The sequence below is a fragment of the Eutrigla gurnardus genome (assembly GCF_963514095.1).
Source record: "Eutrigla gurnardus genome assembly, chromosome: 1".
NCBI lineage: Eukaryota > Metazoa > Chordata > Actinopteri > Perciformes > Triglidae > Eutrigla > Eutrigla gurnardus.
Window position 1 is genome coordinate 6,444,892 of NC_139915.1, and position 17,376 is coordinate 6,462,267.

Genomic DNA, 17,376 nt, shown 5'->3' on the forward strand with positions numbered 1-17,376 from the left:
TGGTTATTCAACAAGGACATCACAACGGTTCTTTTGAGTAATCCTGAAATTGAGAAGTGTTGATTTATCCAATCAACAAGGTTTTTTCATGTGATCTTGTTCTTGAACTTCCCCCGATCACACCGGAGCATGCAAACAAGCCGGTTTAGCTCATCATGTTCAGGAAACTTCACAGTGGCTCCCCATTAACACTTTCTGTATTTCCCCAACAGTGATGGTTCTTTCCCAATGAGAGCACAGGGGCCTAAGTTGTTCCAGTAGTTTTTCTTTTGTTTCTTTTTGATTTTGAAGCAAACTGCAAAAACAGCAATTCTTATTTCAACGTTGTTTGACAGTGCACATTTGAGGAAGCCATGTTTCCTTTGTGCAATAAAGCATGAATTGCATGTGGCCACATTACAGCTGTTTCCCCTCATGAGGTTCGAAGAAGAAGTAGAATGTAACAAATACAGTACGACAGATGAGAACAGATTTGCTTTTATATGAAAAGGGAGCGATGCGTGGCCGGAAAGACACTTTAAATAATGTTTCTCACAAATATAAATTATTTGATATGCTCTATTATGTACAGATCCAACATCACACATCACCAATCATTTAACAAACATGCCCAAACTAACATCTGCATTATTGCATTTTCACATACTCTCATCAAGCATCATGTATTTATTTATTACAAAAAGTAAAGTGCCGACAGAAGTCTTGACAAACACATCTGCCTGAGGTAGTACGCAAGAAAATAATTTACACCAGAATGTTCCCTCCTTGGGACAGACTTCCTCGTGCAAGGTATTTCAAAAGATGCATCATTATACTATCATATAGCAAGACTCCTGACTCCTGCATGAGTCTGGTTTCAACATGTTTCCGGGTGGCTTAGCAACACAGTTTCCTGTGTCCTTGCAAGAGGGTTGTTTCACCGCTGTTAACACAATTTGGATTTTTAACCAGTTGCCCAAGTTGCGCTTCTACTATTGCTTTACATGGTCTTAAAGGGATAGTTCAGAGTTTTGGACATAAGACCTATTTTCCAAGTGAGCCGGTGTGTTTTCAAGAAATTTCATTCAGTTCTTCTAGTTGCCGAGTTCGCTTATGCTATGGCTAGCGCAAGTCAATGGTTCTTAGCTAGACAGGCATTAAAAACAGTCTTGCCCACTCCACAGTGCACCCGAGGCAAATCCATTAAAACACTAGACTGTCGATGTACATATCTGTGTTGATAGAATAATATTTGAAACAAAACTAACCTCACATCGCATGAATCATCCATTTTTTGAGGAACTAGTTTCTCAGCAGCAGCGGAACTTTACTAACTCTAAGACGTGCCGCCCGAAATACTGCCCGTAGGCAATCGAACCGGGCCCAACTGTCGGCACTTATACCCCCAAGACTGTCTGAAAAGCCCTCGGAGCTCACTCAAACACCGGGCAGCCTACGGCCACGCGAAGCCACAATTACGCACCACGAACCCAGACCACTGCTCCGTCCGGAGAACCGTAAACCCTCGGATGCGTTGCGGGGGATTCCCTCCTGGCACCACCAGTCTCTGTTTGTTCGGTCCCGGTTCTCAGCTCCAGCGGGGGCTATCTCGGTCTCTGCCAAGGTTGGTTTTATTTCAAATATTCTATCAACACATATGTGCATCGATAGTCTGCCGTTACAATGGATTTGCCTCGGGTGCACTGTGGAGTGGGCAAGACTGTTTTTAATGCCTGTCTAGCTAAGAACCATTGACTTGCGCTAGCCATAGCATAAGTGAACTCGGCAACTAGAAGAACTGAATTAACTTTCTTGAAAACGTCTCCAGACGTCTCGAACACACCGGCTCACTTGGAAAATAGGTCTTTTGTCCAAAATTCCTAACTATCCCTTTAAATAACATGCATGTTACTGTTTACTGGTGTCTAAAACTAGCAAGCAGGTAGTATTTTTTCCCCTACCATCTTTTGCTCTGTGACTGTACTACCGTAATAATACCCGAGAGGCACCTCCACTCAGCTGTGTGTAGTTTTGCATTGAGATTAGTTTTAAAATGGAATCGAAACATCTAACTTAAATTATACTAACAAAATATTCATTGACATCATTGTTGGTTAAAACTGTTTTGTGTGCAGCTGAGATAATCACCTTTAGATTCAGATATGCTAGCTGAGGAACATTTGAGCTTTTAAACGCCTCCTAGCTCACATTATTTATACATTTGAAGGCTAGGCTTGATTATATACAGTCAAAATGTTTAGCTATTGTCATAATCAATAACGTAGATTGTTTTGACATTAATATTGACTTGAATGCATAAATGCAGTAAGTACAGTAACATTACTTTGTTAGTTGAAATTAAATTTGTGACCAAATAAATTAATGGATCTTAAGTTTAGTGATAATGTTGAGGCCATAGCTATCGTCTGACAACAGACACTTAGATGTAGGAAGTGTCGTTAAATGCCTTTTTTCATATCACGTTATCTACTTAGGACAAAACTCTTTAATGAGAACAGCCATTAGACAAATCCAGACCGGCGGGCTCCATGAACGGCCCGCCGCGCTGCTTTTCAGCTGTAGGCGGTACTGTGCCATGACTCTGCTGTAGCCCATCTCCTCTGACACGCATGTGTACGTTCCTTCCTGCTCGGGGCCCATGCTGTCGATCAGAAGAAGGCACTGCTGCTCCTTCAAGCTGCAGGATATGTTGCTTTGAAGGTGACGCCAGCTATACAGGGCGTGATGGGATGACACCGGGCATCCAAGGTAATACTTGGATTGCGGTTCAAGTGTGACGCTCCCTTTGGCCTCATCTGCATGTGTATTAGTGGCAAAAGAGAGCACATGGTGTGTTTAGCTTCAACACGGATGTTTTCTTAACCAGGTCTTATTTAAACAGGAGCATGGCACGCCTCTTGGTCATGTACCTTGCTACTTTTCCGGGATGCCACAAGGAACAAGGCACCAAGCCAAGGACAGTTGGTTTCCTAAGATGGTTTTAGGAAGATAACTGATGGCAGAAAAGAATAGCTAGTGTAGGATGGTCAGGCTTGGATTATGGTAAAGTATAATATAAATAGTATAAGTACTTTAACAACATGTGTATGATGCAACAACTTGAAGATGTATTTCATCAAGAGTTACAGCAGAGGTGGAATAGTTACTACTCATTTGTCCGGTGAGGAGATGCCAGAATCTAAGAAGGGACCAGGAGAATAGAGAACTGGATCATCAGCATATGGGAATATAGAAGGATGTCTCTGTGGGATTTATGTATATGAGAAAGAGATCGTACCTAAAATAGAGTTTAGGGGTGGGTGTGATTTTTTTTAAAAGGGGAAAAAGTTTGATAAGAAGAATAAAAGAAGTCAGCTAATATGCTTTTCCTATTTCGGGACAGCTCAAAGTTCTTGTTTGGAAAATTAAAACTGCAGTACAACATGGTGGTATAGATGAGATGTCAAGGGCAACATCCATTGTGACAGTGAACTGACAAGTCTAGAGAGTGGTCACGTTCTCTGTTAGCAAGTGTCCTATATTCTAATCTGAAGCACGCAGGAAGATAAAATGGTAAGAGTTAAAAGACCGGAAAAAGACAGGAAACATTTAATCTGACAGGAAACATTTAATCTGCCTGGTTAAAACGATGTGATGCAGTGGCCGTAACGTCGAGGGCTGCTGCTTTTAAAACGACAGAAATCTACAGAAATCAACTTGATTCCTGGGGTTCCGAGACAAGCTGCAGAGAGGTATAACAGTATGTAATGGGACTGGTGGGACCGTCTGGGTGGTTGCACCAGTATAAGTATAGTTTAGTTAAGAACTAAGCTATTCATTTGGAGAAGTGCACGTTTTTACAATGTCCCAAATGTAGCTGTCATATTTGTTAGGCAGCCTTGACAAATGAGATGAGGAGAGAGCAACACATCCACCACTGCCAACGTGGCAGCAGTCAAATATCAAATATAGCTCTGTCTACTTTGAGTTTCCAAAGTGTTTTGCATGTTTATTTGATTAAAGGACTTTTATTTGCACACAGTGTTTGCCTATTATGATCATGCCTACAGGAGCATACTTGGATGAGTGTTCTCCTGTGTGTCTGTACACGCAGATGAGTTATAAAACATCAGTTTCCAATGTGATACATTTATAGACCTTTCATTAACAACTTTGAAATACTGAACTGGAAATTTGTTTAAAAAAAACCTACAAATGGTAAGAAAATAGAAATAGAATAACACAAGTCACGTGTGTGACCATGTGCTGTGTTGCGTTCCTTTGAATCACATGTTTTCGGCAGACAGTCAAGCTGCAGCTCAGATGTGGTTCAGCTGAAGTCGTGTAAAATCACCACAACATTTGTTTATCTGTCTTTTCTGTGAACTCATTTACCATCAGTTGAGAACACAGATACTTCTTCTTTTTTAGAACTATATTATATACTTTATTAAGCAAGTCAGACTTCCCAGCTGTCTATTTGAATGTGCATAATCCACTGATCTTGAACAATCTGTATGGATTGTCTGTACGACTGCAGTCAACTCATAAATATTGTCATACCTTTTCCAGGGAGCTGAACCTTTGACGGAGAGGCACAGATGCTATGGTCCCCTTTGATCACGTCCTGCGTTGTGTCACTGTGAAAGATTAAAGATATGTATGTATTGGGAACATACTTTATTTTTACTGTTGCCAGTGAACATTCTTGTGGACTAAACTGACTAGATAAGGCAAGGCACAGACTCACTGAGGTGAGGTTAAAGTGTAGCAAGCCAGAGAGAATTAGTCAGTATAACGCAACACATTTGTCACGGGTGGAAAGCACACCTTTGTTCGCTTTTCTGGGTTTGTACCCCCACGATGGAATGCACTGATGGAAAGTCCTTAGACCACGTTTTTATGATGCATTATATCAAACGGTGATCTCGGAGTTCATGCTGCAGTCATCAACCACATGAGGAACAGGAAGTGTGGCTGCACATGTTACTTCCGGGTAGAAATTGTATGGTGGTTGTGTTTCTGTATAAAGGTGGGAGTACAAACGTTTACAGACCACCACCACATACTGAGAAATCTAATTTGAGACTTTTTGTCATTGCAGCAACTTTCTTCCTGCCTACAGAGAAAAACACTGTTTTCAGGTTAAGTCCATTTCAAGCTATCTAGAGCTCTGTTTAAGTTAAGTGAGAATGTTATATGTATAAAAGTTAATCATAGCTGTAAACTGGTCACACCCCTTTATCATCATACCTCATCAGACTCTTTCACAACAGCCAAAGTGGCTTCACATCCTGCATAAAAGTTGTTGCAATCTCTATATTGCCCATAGGTGTGAATGTGAGTGTGAATGGTTGTCTGTCTCTACATGTCGGCCCTCCAGGTACCCTGCCTTCGCCCACTGACAGCTGGGATCGGCTCCAGCCCCCCCGTGACCCTAAATACAGGATAAGCGATAGAAAATGGATGGATGGATGGAAGTTGTTGCAATGTTATAATGAGTAACTAGGCTACTCTTATAACAGGTAAAAAAATAAGATAGTTCCTTGAAATAATCTTATTCCCCACCCCCCAACTGCTCCTGTTCTGTACGTAACAAAATAAAAACATGTGACAGTGGATATTTCAGGGTGAGGTGACTGTTGTTTAGGTGCCAAAACACCTGACTTTAACAAAACAACAACATGTGGAAACGTTTTGCACACGGACATGGATCGCAATCCTCACTTTATTTACTCACTATTATTCTTGTAGCGTGTGAGGGGAACTCTGGAGGGATTATTTGTTTTGATGAAAATCATGTGTTAAACGGGTTCGGGTGCAGAATTTAGAAAGTAGTAGTTTACAAGGGACAAGAAAAGATTGGACTGTAGTGAGATAACTAGCTGTCAGTATCAGGGCTGAGATATTTTGGTAATAGTTTTTTCACTGTTATCAGCTGGAGGAAGTGAGGCCAATCAAAAATAGATGTAAGTGCCAACAAATGCAGTGAAGGAGATTGCAAGCTTGCAACATTAATGGAAACAATGGACATTCTGAAATGTCATGGTAACCTCACCCATCGGTTTGTGGACTTTGGAAGGCTGGAGTTCTGTATGTTAGCTGTCGTCATATTCAATTGAGTCCATAAACTCACGTTTACAATGTTTACAAAGTGATGTTCTCACTTCTGAGATAATCAGAAGAACTTTCTCATAGACTTCCATGCAATCTGACTTCTTTTTACAACCAGAGGAGTCGCCCCCTGATGACCAGTAGAGAGAATGCAAGTGTAAGGCACTTCAGCATTGGCTTCACTTTTCAGAACCGGAGCTTGCTGCCTGCCTCGAACACCATGAGCTTTGGTGAGAAACAGTGAATGTGAACACAGCGCACCTTTAAGGTAAGGCCACGACTTGTTATCTCTTGATGCAACATGAAAATGTATGTTTGGATATTTAGATAATATAAGTGACTAGCTCCATGTGGGAAGGGTGATCTTACCGTGTCTCACGAGTGCATTGGGTGCCATTCCAGCTGCAGTAGGGATCTCTGGCCAAGACGCAGAGCTCACAGCTGTCTCCATAATGGGCACAGTTTACCATGTCTACTTGGACCAGTTCATCTCTGGAGCTCACGTACAGCTTCCTCTGCAATAATATGCAATTCTCTTTTTATAAAAATCGAGACTTGATCCAACTTGATTAAAAGTTGCTCTCACTTTTTAAAGAAGTTCTAGCATAACTCACTAAAACAATGATTGGTATGAGTAAAACACTTCTTTACCATCCACCCTTGTGTCTTGGGAGGGAGAATAGTTGTGTAGGCGGTGTTACTCACAGAGATGGGGTTAAGGACCATGCTGGCAACGTGGGTTCTTTGGTTGAAAGGTTGATACTCAGCGATGACGAAGGTGGTACTTTCATTGTGCATTACTTTGTGAATCCCCCCGTTATCTGTTAAGAGACACAGGAGGCCCAAAGGAAGATGACTAAAAGTTTAAACTTGTATAAACAGACCCCACCACACACTCCCATTTCTCAATGATGCATGACCTCATTATTACTCTTCCAGCAAAGTCTATCAAATGTCTTGATAAAAAATGGGTGAGGAAAAGGAGTGTTGAGATATTACTGTTCAATCCTGTTAATCCTGTTAAACTATGTTACTAAAACAGAACAAGTAGCAGCCTGCTCTACCAAATCTATTAGATCAGCAACGGTAATATGGTGCCAACAAACACAGGAAATAAACGGACTGTAGCTGAATACATATAATATAAATTATATAAACACTCTGTTAAGTTATTGTGTTTCCCTTTTTTTTGCACTGTCAGACAACTTTTTAAAAAGGTGTTATTTATATTGTTCGTATTGTTCTAATCTTAATTTAAAAAAAATCTGCCTCTTAGTTTTTTATTAATATTCCCACCCTGGTAATGAAAATGGTATTTACCTGGGTTTTGGTATCTTTCAAATTCATCGTGACAACCCTAGTGCATAGGTAAAGTTTTTAAGATTTTTTTTTCTGTTGTAGGTTGTTTGTCTATCATTCATCACATTTATAAAAAAAAAGTCATGTCTCTTCCCCTTCCCCTTTGACATGAAAAACTATCCAGTTCTCTAGTGGGTGTTAATACTGTAACTTGTACAGTCGTGTAATACGACCGTTGCAATAGTTCACTTCCAATAAGCTAACAGAAAGTTAGCACTGAGGCCCTGGGAGTATGAACATCGCTTACATTATCCTAGTAGATTAGCCAACTAGCTTGCATGTCAGTCAAACAGGAGGCTTGAGGCTTGGATGCCCTCTCTTATGTCCAAAAATGATTTTCTCCTCTTCTGAAACTTTTTATAGATGTTCTTAATGGCTAAAGTAGTTCCTATTTTTTTATTCTAAAAAATGTGTGGGTGCGGGTAATGGAGCCAAAGTGCGAAAACAGTACTTTGACTCATCATGTCCTAAGAGGGGAAATAAAACAACCTACCCTATCACATGGAATATTACACATGATGTATTTCTGGTTTGGAAAATGACCCCAAAAAACTCAAACCAAAACCACACCAAAACTCTGCTGAGGATTTATCAGAAGCCCCTTCTCTTTCCGCTCTGAACATGGCTGTTAAAGAAAAATAACCCTTTTAGATCAGATCCCCAGTCATAATGCACCTATTTATGCCAAAGAAATGACAAGACATTAAGTTATTTGTATTTTTAGCTCAAAATCCAATGTTTTTTTTCTTCCCAGAAAACAAAGTAAGATGAATGCTTCTAGTGTCAACCAGTTTCAACCAATGACATCATGACATCCATCCATCAATCAAGCTGCAACATCTAGCGGCACAGAGCTGGAGAAGATCCTGAGCTCATCTTTCCAAACATCAAATCAAATTCTTTTCATCGCTATGTCTCAATACCGCTTCACTCAGAAGCCAGATACTTTTCAGATGCCGCTTCCGCTGGACTTTAAGAAGCCAGGCCCGATGCAGTCTTAGGTCTTAGTCTAAGGGGATCAGTCCTTTGCTCTCTACAACTTAGTCCTGTTCAGTCTTAGCTGGATAGGAGCTGGCTGAGCTTGATACTAGTGTTTAGAGCTACAGCACCAGGTTTATCTCAGCTATGTTAAAACAAACATCTCTTGCCAATTTGTACAGAAATCTGTCTGTAATGACCCTCAAACATACACAAACACACATTTTGATGTTACCCACTTAGAGACAGGAACAGGACGGCGGGGTGATTATCCCAGTTGTTGTGGGAGTGGTCGACGTAGATGTGAGTGTAGATGTGGTGATTAATGAGAAGCGGGCGAGGGTTGTTCACAGGCTTGACCCACTGCTCCATCTCCGAATTCTTCTTGATCATCATCAGGACGTCTGAAGGAATCTTTGTGCTGTCTTCAACACACTAGAGAAAAAAACAAACGGGGTTCGTGCTGTGATGGTTCACTTACTGTGATCATGCCTGTCAAGCTTCACAATAATAATGACACCGTGAAACAATGGTTCCTTGACCACAGACAGATGAAGACACAAGCAGGCTTCTCATTTCCAGCCTGCGAGAATCGCTTTTGTCAGCTGGAGTATTTTTAGCAAGCTAATGAATTAAGCTATTGTTAGCAGAAAAGCTGCCTTTGAATGTTTGCAGCTGACTTTTAGAAGGAAGAACCCCCTCAATGTCTTCTTAAATATGCATTTGATGGCTACATGCATCATATTTAGCTTGACAACGGCATGGTTGGCGTAACAGCGTGCATTGCTGTGGTGTAAAGCTTTTATATTTATTTATTCTATTTAACAACACTGTTCAAATTTGAAAAAATGACATGTGGTGTTTCAAGATTTATCAATAAAAGGACTTGGAATTAATTACTCCTGCTCCTTTAACTAATATTCAAGCACATGTTAGCAGATAGCAGCCAGGAATCACCACTTTGTTGTTGGAGTTGTTATTTTGCACCTCAGATAACATCATGACAAATGACACATACCCCTCTAGATCGCCCCTTTTGTTGCTCCGTGCCTTTAAACGGAGAGGTTGTGAAGATACGTTCAATGTCTTGTATCGTGTAGACACACACAGCACTCATACCCCTGCAGAGACACACAGAGGTCAGCTGGTATACACTGTAGAGACATCTGGAGCAACAAGAAACTGTTGAAAAACAGCCGATCCCAAAAAGACAAGAGTACAAACAAGGCGTTGTCTGTTTTCGACAGACCTCGAAATGATCAGCAACAGTTCACGCATTTTATCACCCGACAAAAAACAACTATATTTGGAGTCTTAATTCGCATCCCACGGTGGTTTGTGGTTGTTTACTTTGGTCTTATTGGCGCACATGACATGTGACTCAGCTGTTTTTCCTAGACACAAGATCAGCAGTCATCATGGTTTTCACCTCACATCATTTTAGCTGTTTATATTTCTATGGTGCTGGAAAGAGAAAAGGAGAACCTGGATTATTTTTATTTTTAATTTTTTTTAGAAAAGCACATTAGAGGCTAATACAATATGAATCATGTGTCATGATTATCCCGATGATCATCAAAATATGCTTAGAACTTTTTTAAATATCACCTGAACAAACTGGTATCACTTTCATTTTGTTAAAAAACTAATATTTTTTAAAGCATCACAGATACAACTTTATTTAATGAACATGAATTATATTGACGTGAGATCCTCGAAGTATTCCTTCCACCGCCCGACGATATCCCCAGTCGAAGTCAACAGCTCCCCACCTCCACCGTAAACAGTGTTGGTGGAGGGCTGCTTCCCCTTCCTAAGGCGCCGGATGGTTTGCCAGAATTTCCTCGAGGCCGACCGATAGTCCTCCTCCATGGCCTCCCCGAACTCTTCCCAGACCCGAACCTTTGCTTCAGCGACCACCCGCGCTGCAGCACGCTTGGCCTGCCGGTACCTGTCAGCTGCCTCAGGAGTCCCCCGAGCCAACCAGGTTCGGTAGGACTCTTTCTTCAGCTTGACAGCATCCCTTACTTCCGGTGTCCACCACCGGGTTCGAGGATTGCCACCACAACAGGCACCGGAGACCCTTACGGCCACAGCTTCGAACAGCCGCGTCCACAATGGAAGCGGAGAACAAGGTCCATTCGGACTCAATGTCCCTAGCCTCCCTCGGGATCTGGTCAAAGCTCTCCCGGAGGTGGGAGTTGAAGACCTCCCTGACAGAGGGTTCCACCAGACGTTCCCAGCAGAGCCTCACAACACGTTTAGGTCTGCCAAGTCTGTCTAGCTTCCTCCCCTGCCAGCGGATCCAACTCACCACCAGGTGGTGATCAGTTGACAGCTCAGCCCCTCTCTTCACCCGAGTGTCCAAAACATACGGCCGGAGGTCAGATGACACAACCACGAAGTCGATCATTGACCTCCGGCCTAGGGTGTCCTGGTGCCACATGCACTGATGGACACCCTTATGCTTGAACATGGTGTTCGTTATGGACAAACCGTGACTAGCACAGAAGTCCAATAACAGAACCCCACTCGGGTTCAGATCGGGGAGGCCGTTCCTCCCAATCACGCCCCTCCAGGTAACACTGTCGTTACCCACGTGAGCGTTGAAGTCCCCCAGTAGAACAATGGAGTCCCCGGTTGGAGCACTCTTCAGTACCCCTCCCAAGGACTCCAAGAAGGCCGGTACTCTGCACTGCCGTTTGGCCCGTAGGCCAAAACAACAGTGAGAGACCTATCCCCGACCGGAAGGCGCAGGGAAACGACCCTCTCGTTCACTGGGGTAAACTCCAACACATGGCGGCTGAGCTGGGGGGCTATAAGCAAGCCCACACCAGCTCGGCGCCTTTCACCGCGGGCAACTCCAGAGTAGAAGAGAGTCCAGCCTCTCTCAAAGAGTTGGGTTCCAGAGCCCAGACTGTGCGTGGAGGTGAGCCCGACTACCTGTAGCCGGTAGCGCTCTACCTCCCGCACTAGCTCAGGCTCTTTCCCCCCCCAGTGAGGTGACATTCCATGTCCCCATGGCTAGTGTCGCCGTGGTGGGCCTACAGGAGGGCGGGCCCACGTCGCTCCTTCGGGCTGCGCCAGCTCAGCCTGCGAGCCCCAACCCTGGGCCTGGCTCCAGGGTGGGGCCCTGGTGACGCCATTCCGGGCGACGTAAACATCCTTGTATGTTTCTTCTTCATAGGGGGCTTTGGAACCGCTCTTAGTCTGACCTGTCACCTAGGACCTGTTTGCCTTGGGAGACCCTACCAGGGGCATTAAGCCCCGGACAACATAGCTCCTAGGATCATTCAGGTGCTCAAACCCCTCCACCACGGTAAGGTGTCGGTTCAGTTGTGGGGCTGTCTTGGTTGACACGTCTCTGCAACATCGCGTGGCAGTCGGGGACAGTGCCTCTGGACTCAATCTACGTTCCTACCCTCACCTATGGTCATGAACTTTGGGTTGTGACCGAAAGAATAAGATCCCAGATACAAGCGGCCGAAATGAGCTTCCTCCGCAGGGTGGCGGGGCGCTCCCTTAGAGATAGGGTCAGGAGCTCCGTCACACGGGTAGAGCTCGGAGTAGAGGCACTGCTCCTCCACATCGAGAGGAGCCAGTTGAGCTAGCTCGGGCATCTGTTTGGATGCCCCCTGGACGCCTCCCTCGGGAGGTGTTCCAGGCATGCCCCCCACCGGGAGGAGACCCCAAGGAAGACCCAGGACACACTGGAGGGACTATGTCAACGCCTTGGGGTCCTCCCGGAGGAGCTAGGGGAAGTGTCTGGGGAGAGGGAAGTCTGGGCGTCCCTGCTCAGGCAGCTGCCCCTGCGACCCGGTCCCGGATAAGCGGAAGAAAATGGATGGATGGATGGATGGATGGATGGATGGATGGATGGATGGATGGATGGAATTATACTGAATATGATCATAAATCATAAGGTCTTTGCAGATAAATAAAGGATAAATACATACACAAAAACATATTTTTGTATACTGTACTGTTTTTAAAATGAGGCTCTATTTCTCACTTCTTTACCATGATAGCGAGCTAGACAGCTTTTTTAAGTCACTTGTGACGATATTTATGATGATCCAGATGATGGAAATTCACCAAGAACAATTTATTTTGAATGCTTTTCATCCGCGATAAAATCCTGCCATCTTGTATTATATTATATTGTATTTAATGTTTGATTGATTTATTAAATAGTATAGTGATTTTTAAAAAATATTTGTAAAACATTCCGCCCTTTCTTTAACACATGATTTTGGAGTCTTACCATTCATTCCTGAAGAGTGCATAAATGGTGGTATCCTGCCACCGGTCTGCATGTACAGCAGCCACATCCACCAGCTCAGAGAAATACTGTCTGCTCTCAGTGTCTCCACAGAAGAGCCTGGCACTCAACTGGGACGTCCAGCTGTACTGCAAGTTGTTCTTGGGACCACCGAGATCGTTCTGCCAACGATGCACAACCAAAGGATCAACACCTCCCTCGTGTCATGGATGTGGTTACAATTTCTGTGTGCAACAGCTACTTTGTGCACATAACTTATGCTTAAAATGTGGTTGTACTCATAAAATCTAGCTTAAAAAACATTAGAATGAAAAATGCAATCCTAATTTCTTTATGACGCAGGTCCTACCATGCAAACCCGGGTCACAAAAGGGAGCCACATCTCACTGTTCAAGCCTGTTTTGCTGTTTTTCTCCTTATAGAAGGCGTATGCTTTGCTCTGCATGGGTTCCTTCCATGTGCTGAGTACCAAACCCACATAATGTTGCTCTGAAGGCCAAAAAACAAAATCAGTATTTGTCCCTTCAGCCTGAGAATGTGTGTTTAAGTGAACATAATTTGACTAATGAGACTTATTCTAAGTCCTTGGACAAAACAAGTCTGTCTCCCTGCAAATACCTTTATAATGTTGTGCCGGTACAACTCGGTTTCTCCCAAACTTGTGGATGCCAACGTTGTCTTGAGATCCGGAGTATGTCATGTATAGTTCGCTATCTTGTGATTCTGCAAAGACAGAGCACGTCGTTAAAAAAGTTTACGGTATCGCAGCAGCACTGCTGCTTTTGGTTGGTATCAGTTCACCTTTCATAGAGACGCCAGTTTCTGTGTCTGTCCTGGCTGCTATGCTTGTTGGAGAAACTGCAGTCTGAAGTTAATAGTAGGTACTAGGAGTGGGAATCACAGACTAACTCAAATTTAAATAATATCACGATATTTTGCGCACGATGACGATGATATCACGATTCTGCGATACGCGATATATTGCAAGAAATCATCTACGATATGCATCAGGATATCTGTGTATCTGAAGGAGAAAAAAACTGTGAAAAAGCAAAGGCAGGACTTAATCATAGACTGTGTTTATTCACTGCATTGTGGTGTCAGTTTCACAGAATTTGTGAAATTAAGAGTCTCAGCTTAATCCCTCTTTAACACACACTGACTGAACATGTCTACGTGTGCCTCATTCTTATATAGCCATGAACTGGCAAAAGGCCAAGAGGAGTCATGAAGTAGTGACTCTGGTAAGGGAAAATGATACAGGCTTAATGCATGAAATCAGTAAATAGCGCCTGCATATTTGAATAAAAACGTATATTTGGTGCCAGTGTATCGATAACGTATCACGATATATCGATATTTCAATATATTGTCCCACTACTAGTAGGTACGAACAGGAAGCACTAGTGCAATATCTTTATGAGCGATGGTAGTAATGAAGGAGGCTGATTCCTGATTAAAGCAGGTTCGTTGTGCTGAAAAGAGAACAGAAAGCAGATTCAACAGCTGTTTAAAAAATGAACAGAAACTCACCCGCAAGGACAGACGGTTCACCTTCCCGTACGACAAAGTCCTGTATGCTTGCAGTTATGTTCCCGATGTTTTTCGAGAGAATGCACCTGGGTTGTTTCTCTGATAGATCCTACAAGAAAACACAGAAGATCTCAAACTGCCCTCGCTATTCTCCATCTGGTAGCACGAATGTGATGCATCTGGAAATAACTTTTTGTTCTTGCAACGGCATTGTCTCAAATTCACAACAGAAGGTGTTGCTGTAGTCACAAAGAGCAGTGACGCAAATGGACAGATGACGATGACATTTTGCTTCCAGCACATTCTCTGCAGTGACATACCACGTCACAGCACTCTGTGTGATGGTCATCTGTTCCACACAGAAACACCAGGTCGGCCTTTTTCCTCTTGTAGACCACAGTGATGTTATAACTGCAATCCTAAATGACAAGAATGATTGTGAGATTTCAATCCGATTTGACCAACTCTGCTGTTTGCTTTGACCTTGTGTTGTTTTACCCACTTTCACACTTTGTTGAGATCCACGGCATTTTCTCCACAATATGCTTATTTCCTCGGGAGTCTGTGAGGAGAAAGACATCACTCTCATTATCTCCACGTCCCTATAAAGTAGTAGCATCTTGTTTTTTGAGTGTGGACTCTTGATGTTTGCTTCAGGCCTCACTCATGTCATTAAACACGTTCACTACCTCCTGATTAAAGTTGAATGAAGTCAGGTGTTTTTTTCCAGCAGCTATGACGGTGTCTGGCTCTCCTTTCAGAATAATCTCTACCGGTGCATCGTGTCCCCGTATAGGTAACCTTTTCACTGCAGTCTCTACAATGAAATAGGATGCAGGATTAACACTGACACAACTTCACAGTACATAGTAAGAGTGTAGTTTTTAGCTGATCTAGCTCCGAGGCTCTAGAATAGAAAAAAAGAGTCAGTGAAACAGTTAAAAGCAGATACATAGATGGAAGAAGATTCATACAGCATGGATGGCGATATCGGCCACCAGTTCAGTCCAGACTGAATTATCTCCACGGCCATTGAATTTTGCACACATTCATGTCCCCCAGAGGAGGTTCCCCATCTTTCCCTCCAGCGCTACCACGGGGTTGACTTTTTCCTTCTTTAGCGAAATGTCTCGAGAACGGCTGAATGGATTTCCATGATTGGTACGGACGTCATCATGACTTTGGTGATCATCTGACTTCCCCTCTAGCGCCACCGTGAGGTTGACATTTGTTGTTTTAAGTGAAATGTCAACAACTATTGCATGGACTGTCAAACGTGGTGTAGATAATCATGTCCTCCATGATCATTTAACTTTACATCCATCATGCTGTGACGGGTTGGCCATGTGGAGGTGAGAATGGAGCCAGGGTTTGAAACGCTGTCTGAAAATCTCGCCTTTAATCCTGTATTTAAAAGAATCTGAGCAGCAGTCAGACATATATATTCACTATGCATGTAGTCTAAACAGGAAAAAAAAAAAGCAGAAGTAAAGAGTCATGCTTGAAGGTCAAAAGTAAAATTGTCATGAAAGTTCCTCTTAACGAGACGTGTTCCTGTATTGATATGGTCTGTTCAAGTTTCTTGCTCCATCTCCCCTAAAACAAACTGTCCTATACATAGCCGGAGAGCCTTCGTCTAGTCGCTGCACAAACTGCTTTGCTTGCTTTGTGTCGCAAACAAAAACTGGTTAGTCAGCTCTTTTTTATGTTTCGCCTGAAAAAAAGCACATAAAAAAGAGCTCTGTTTTTCCAGCAGTATTGTTTGTGACCGTTTTGCCTTTACCCAAATGAGCTAGCCAAATGATGCGATCTGCTGTTGCTGGCTGGCTGCCAGCAGATGACTCACTGAGCAACCACAGTTTAATTTATACATCGCATTAAATCACCCATCATTTAAAAGGTTGGTGCATTCTTATTGGTGCTCCAAGCTCCCCACAACAACCCTCATGTCCTTATCGACACATGAGACTCCTTTATTGTGCAAATGAAAGCGTTTTAAGAGGCACATAAGGGAGATCATTTGCAACGGTTGTCAGGTTGAGTTGTGTTAATCAGCCCAATCTGCAGAGTCAGTCTACTTGGGAGCATGGGAATATGTATGTTGTCTTTCAGGATCAGTGTCAAAGCCACAATGCTTTGCAAGCAACATAAAAGGTGGACAGGTCTTTTTCAGACATTTTGATTCGGCGTATAGAAAAAGAACACAGGTGGTTCTCTTTAACTTTAACGATGCCTTTGCTGTATTCAAGCGTTCCAGTCATTAGAGATGCATCTCCTCTGGAAAGTAGACGATTAGGCAGTTTCCTGCAGCACTTAAAGAATGTACGGGAAGTGTCGCGTTATGCAGCAATCTGAAGGCTACCTGTACTTTGACCACTTTCAGATTTATTTATATTTATTTGTAAATATCTGTGTAAATGTGTGCGTTTTGTACTCTATCCTAAGTTCTCTTTACGCCTGCCTTATAAAGCACGCTGTAATTGCTGGTTTTTATTATTATTAGTATTATTATTATTATTTTAAGCACACAAGATGTGTTTGTTGATAGATTAAACCTGTGCAATGAGAGGTTATTGTCGCCCACATGTACATGACGTCAGGCCCGACTGAGCTAAATGGAATTCAGCCATCATCAGTTTATTTAAACCGTCGACAAACTTCAATCCCTGAAGCCTTCAGTACACTGTTAATTCTCCATTAACTTTTAAAATACTGTGTAAGTTTTGATATTACTTTAATATTCAATCAGTTTACGACATTATTCAATTTAATGTTTCTATTGTTTCTAATTCTGTAGGTCATACATCTGATTTATGAATAACTTCAATGTGAGTGACCCTGTCGACCTGCCAAAGAGCATCGCTGCCATGTCAGAACGACTTGGTGTTTTAAAGTTACGAGGAGAAATGCAACACATTACCTTTGTCTGTGAATGTCATCCTCGGTAGATGCGTCTTGTTCGCCGCCAGCAGCCCGCCGAGGCAGCAAAACAACGCATAAGCGGTTAAAAATGAGAGGACCATTCTGGACCGGAGATGAGCTGCGTGTCTCATCTGAGACGTTTCTTCTGAACTTGTCCAGGGGTCGCCGCGTCCTAGTATTGCACGCTTGGTGGGCGTGCACTGCCGCTG

At 43.0% G+C, this 17,376-nt stretch overlaps 1 protein-coding gene across 1 annotated transcript; it reads right to left on the reverse strand.

Annotated features, from left to right (window-relative positions):
- Positions 1–461: 461 nt before the first annotated feature.
- On the reverse strand, positions 462–17,376 carry LOC311017990 (semaphorin-7A). Its single transcript, XM_084016704.1, has 14 exons — positions 17,166–17,376; positions 14,935–15,062; positions 14,748–14,807; positions 14,566–14,664; positions 14,246–14,354; positions 13,331–13,435; positions 13,062–13,201; positions 12,695–12,873; positions 9,449–9,551; positions 8,670–8,865; positions 6,799–6,914; positions 6,463–6,608; positions 4,543–4,619; positions 462–2,795 (listed from the first exon to the last, which is right to left on the reverse strand). Exons 1-14 carry the CDS (start codon positions 17,296–17,298, stop codon positions 2,467–2,469), a joined length of 1,920 nt encoding a protein of 639 aa, XP_083872830.1. The 5' UTR covers positions 17,299–17,376; the 3' UTR covers positions 462–2,466.

What these genes read in the sequence shown, in the direction of transcription:
- LOC311017990 (XM_084016704.1), bottom strand. Translation starts at nt 17,298, where the DNA reads ATGAGACACGCAGCTCATCTCCGGTCCAGAATGGTCCTCTCATTTTTA. An exon ending in GATCTCAACAAAGTGTGAAA is followed by an intron (nt 14,665 to 14,747) that starts GTGGGTAAAACA and finishes CTTGTCATTTAG; the next exon opens with GATTGCAGTTATAACATCAC. An exon ending in ACCGGCACAACATTATAAAG is followed by an intron (nt 13,202 to 13,330) that starts GTATTTGCAGGG and finishes TTTGGCCTTCAG; the next exon opens with AGCAACATTATGTGGGTTTG.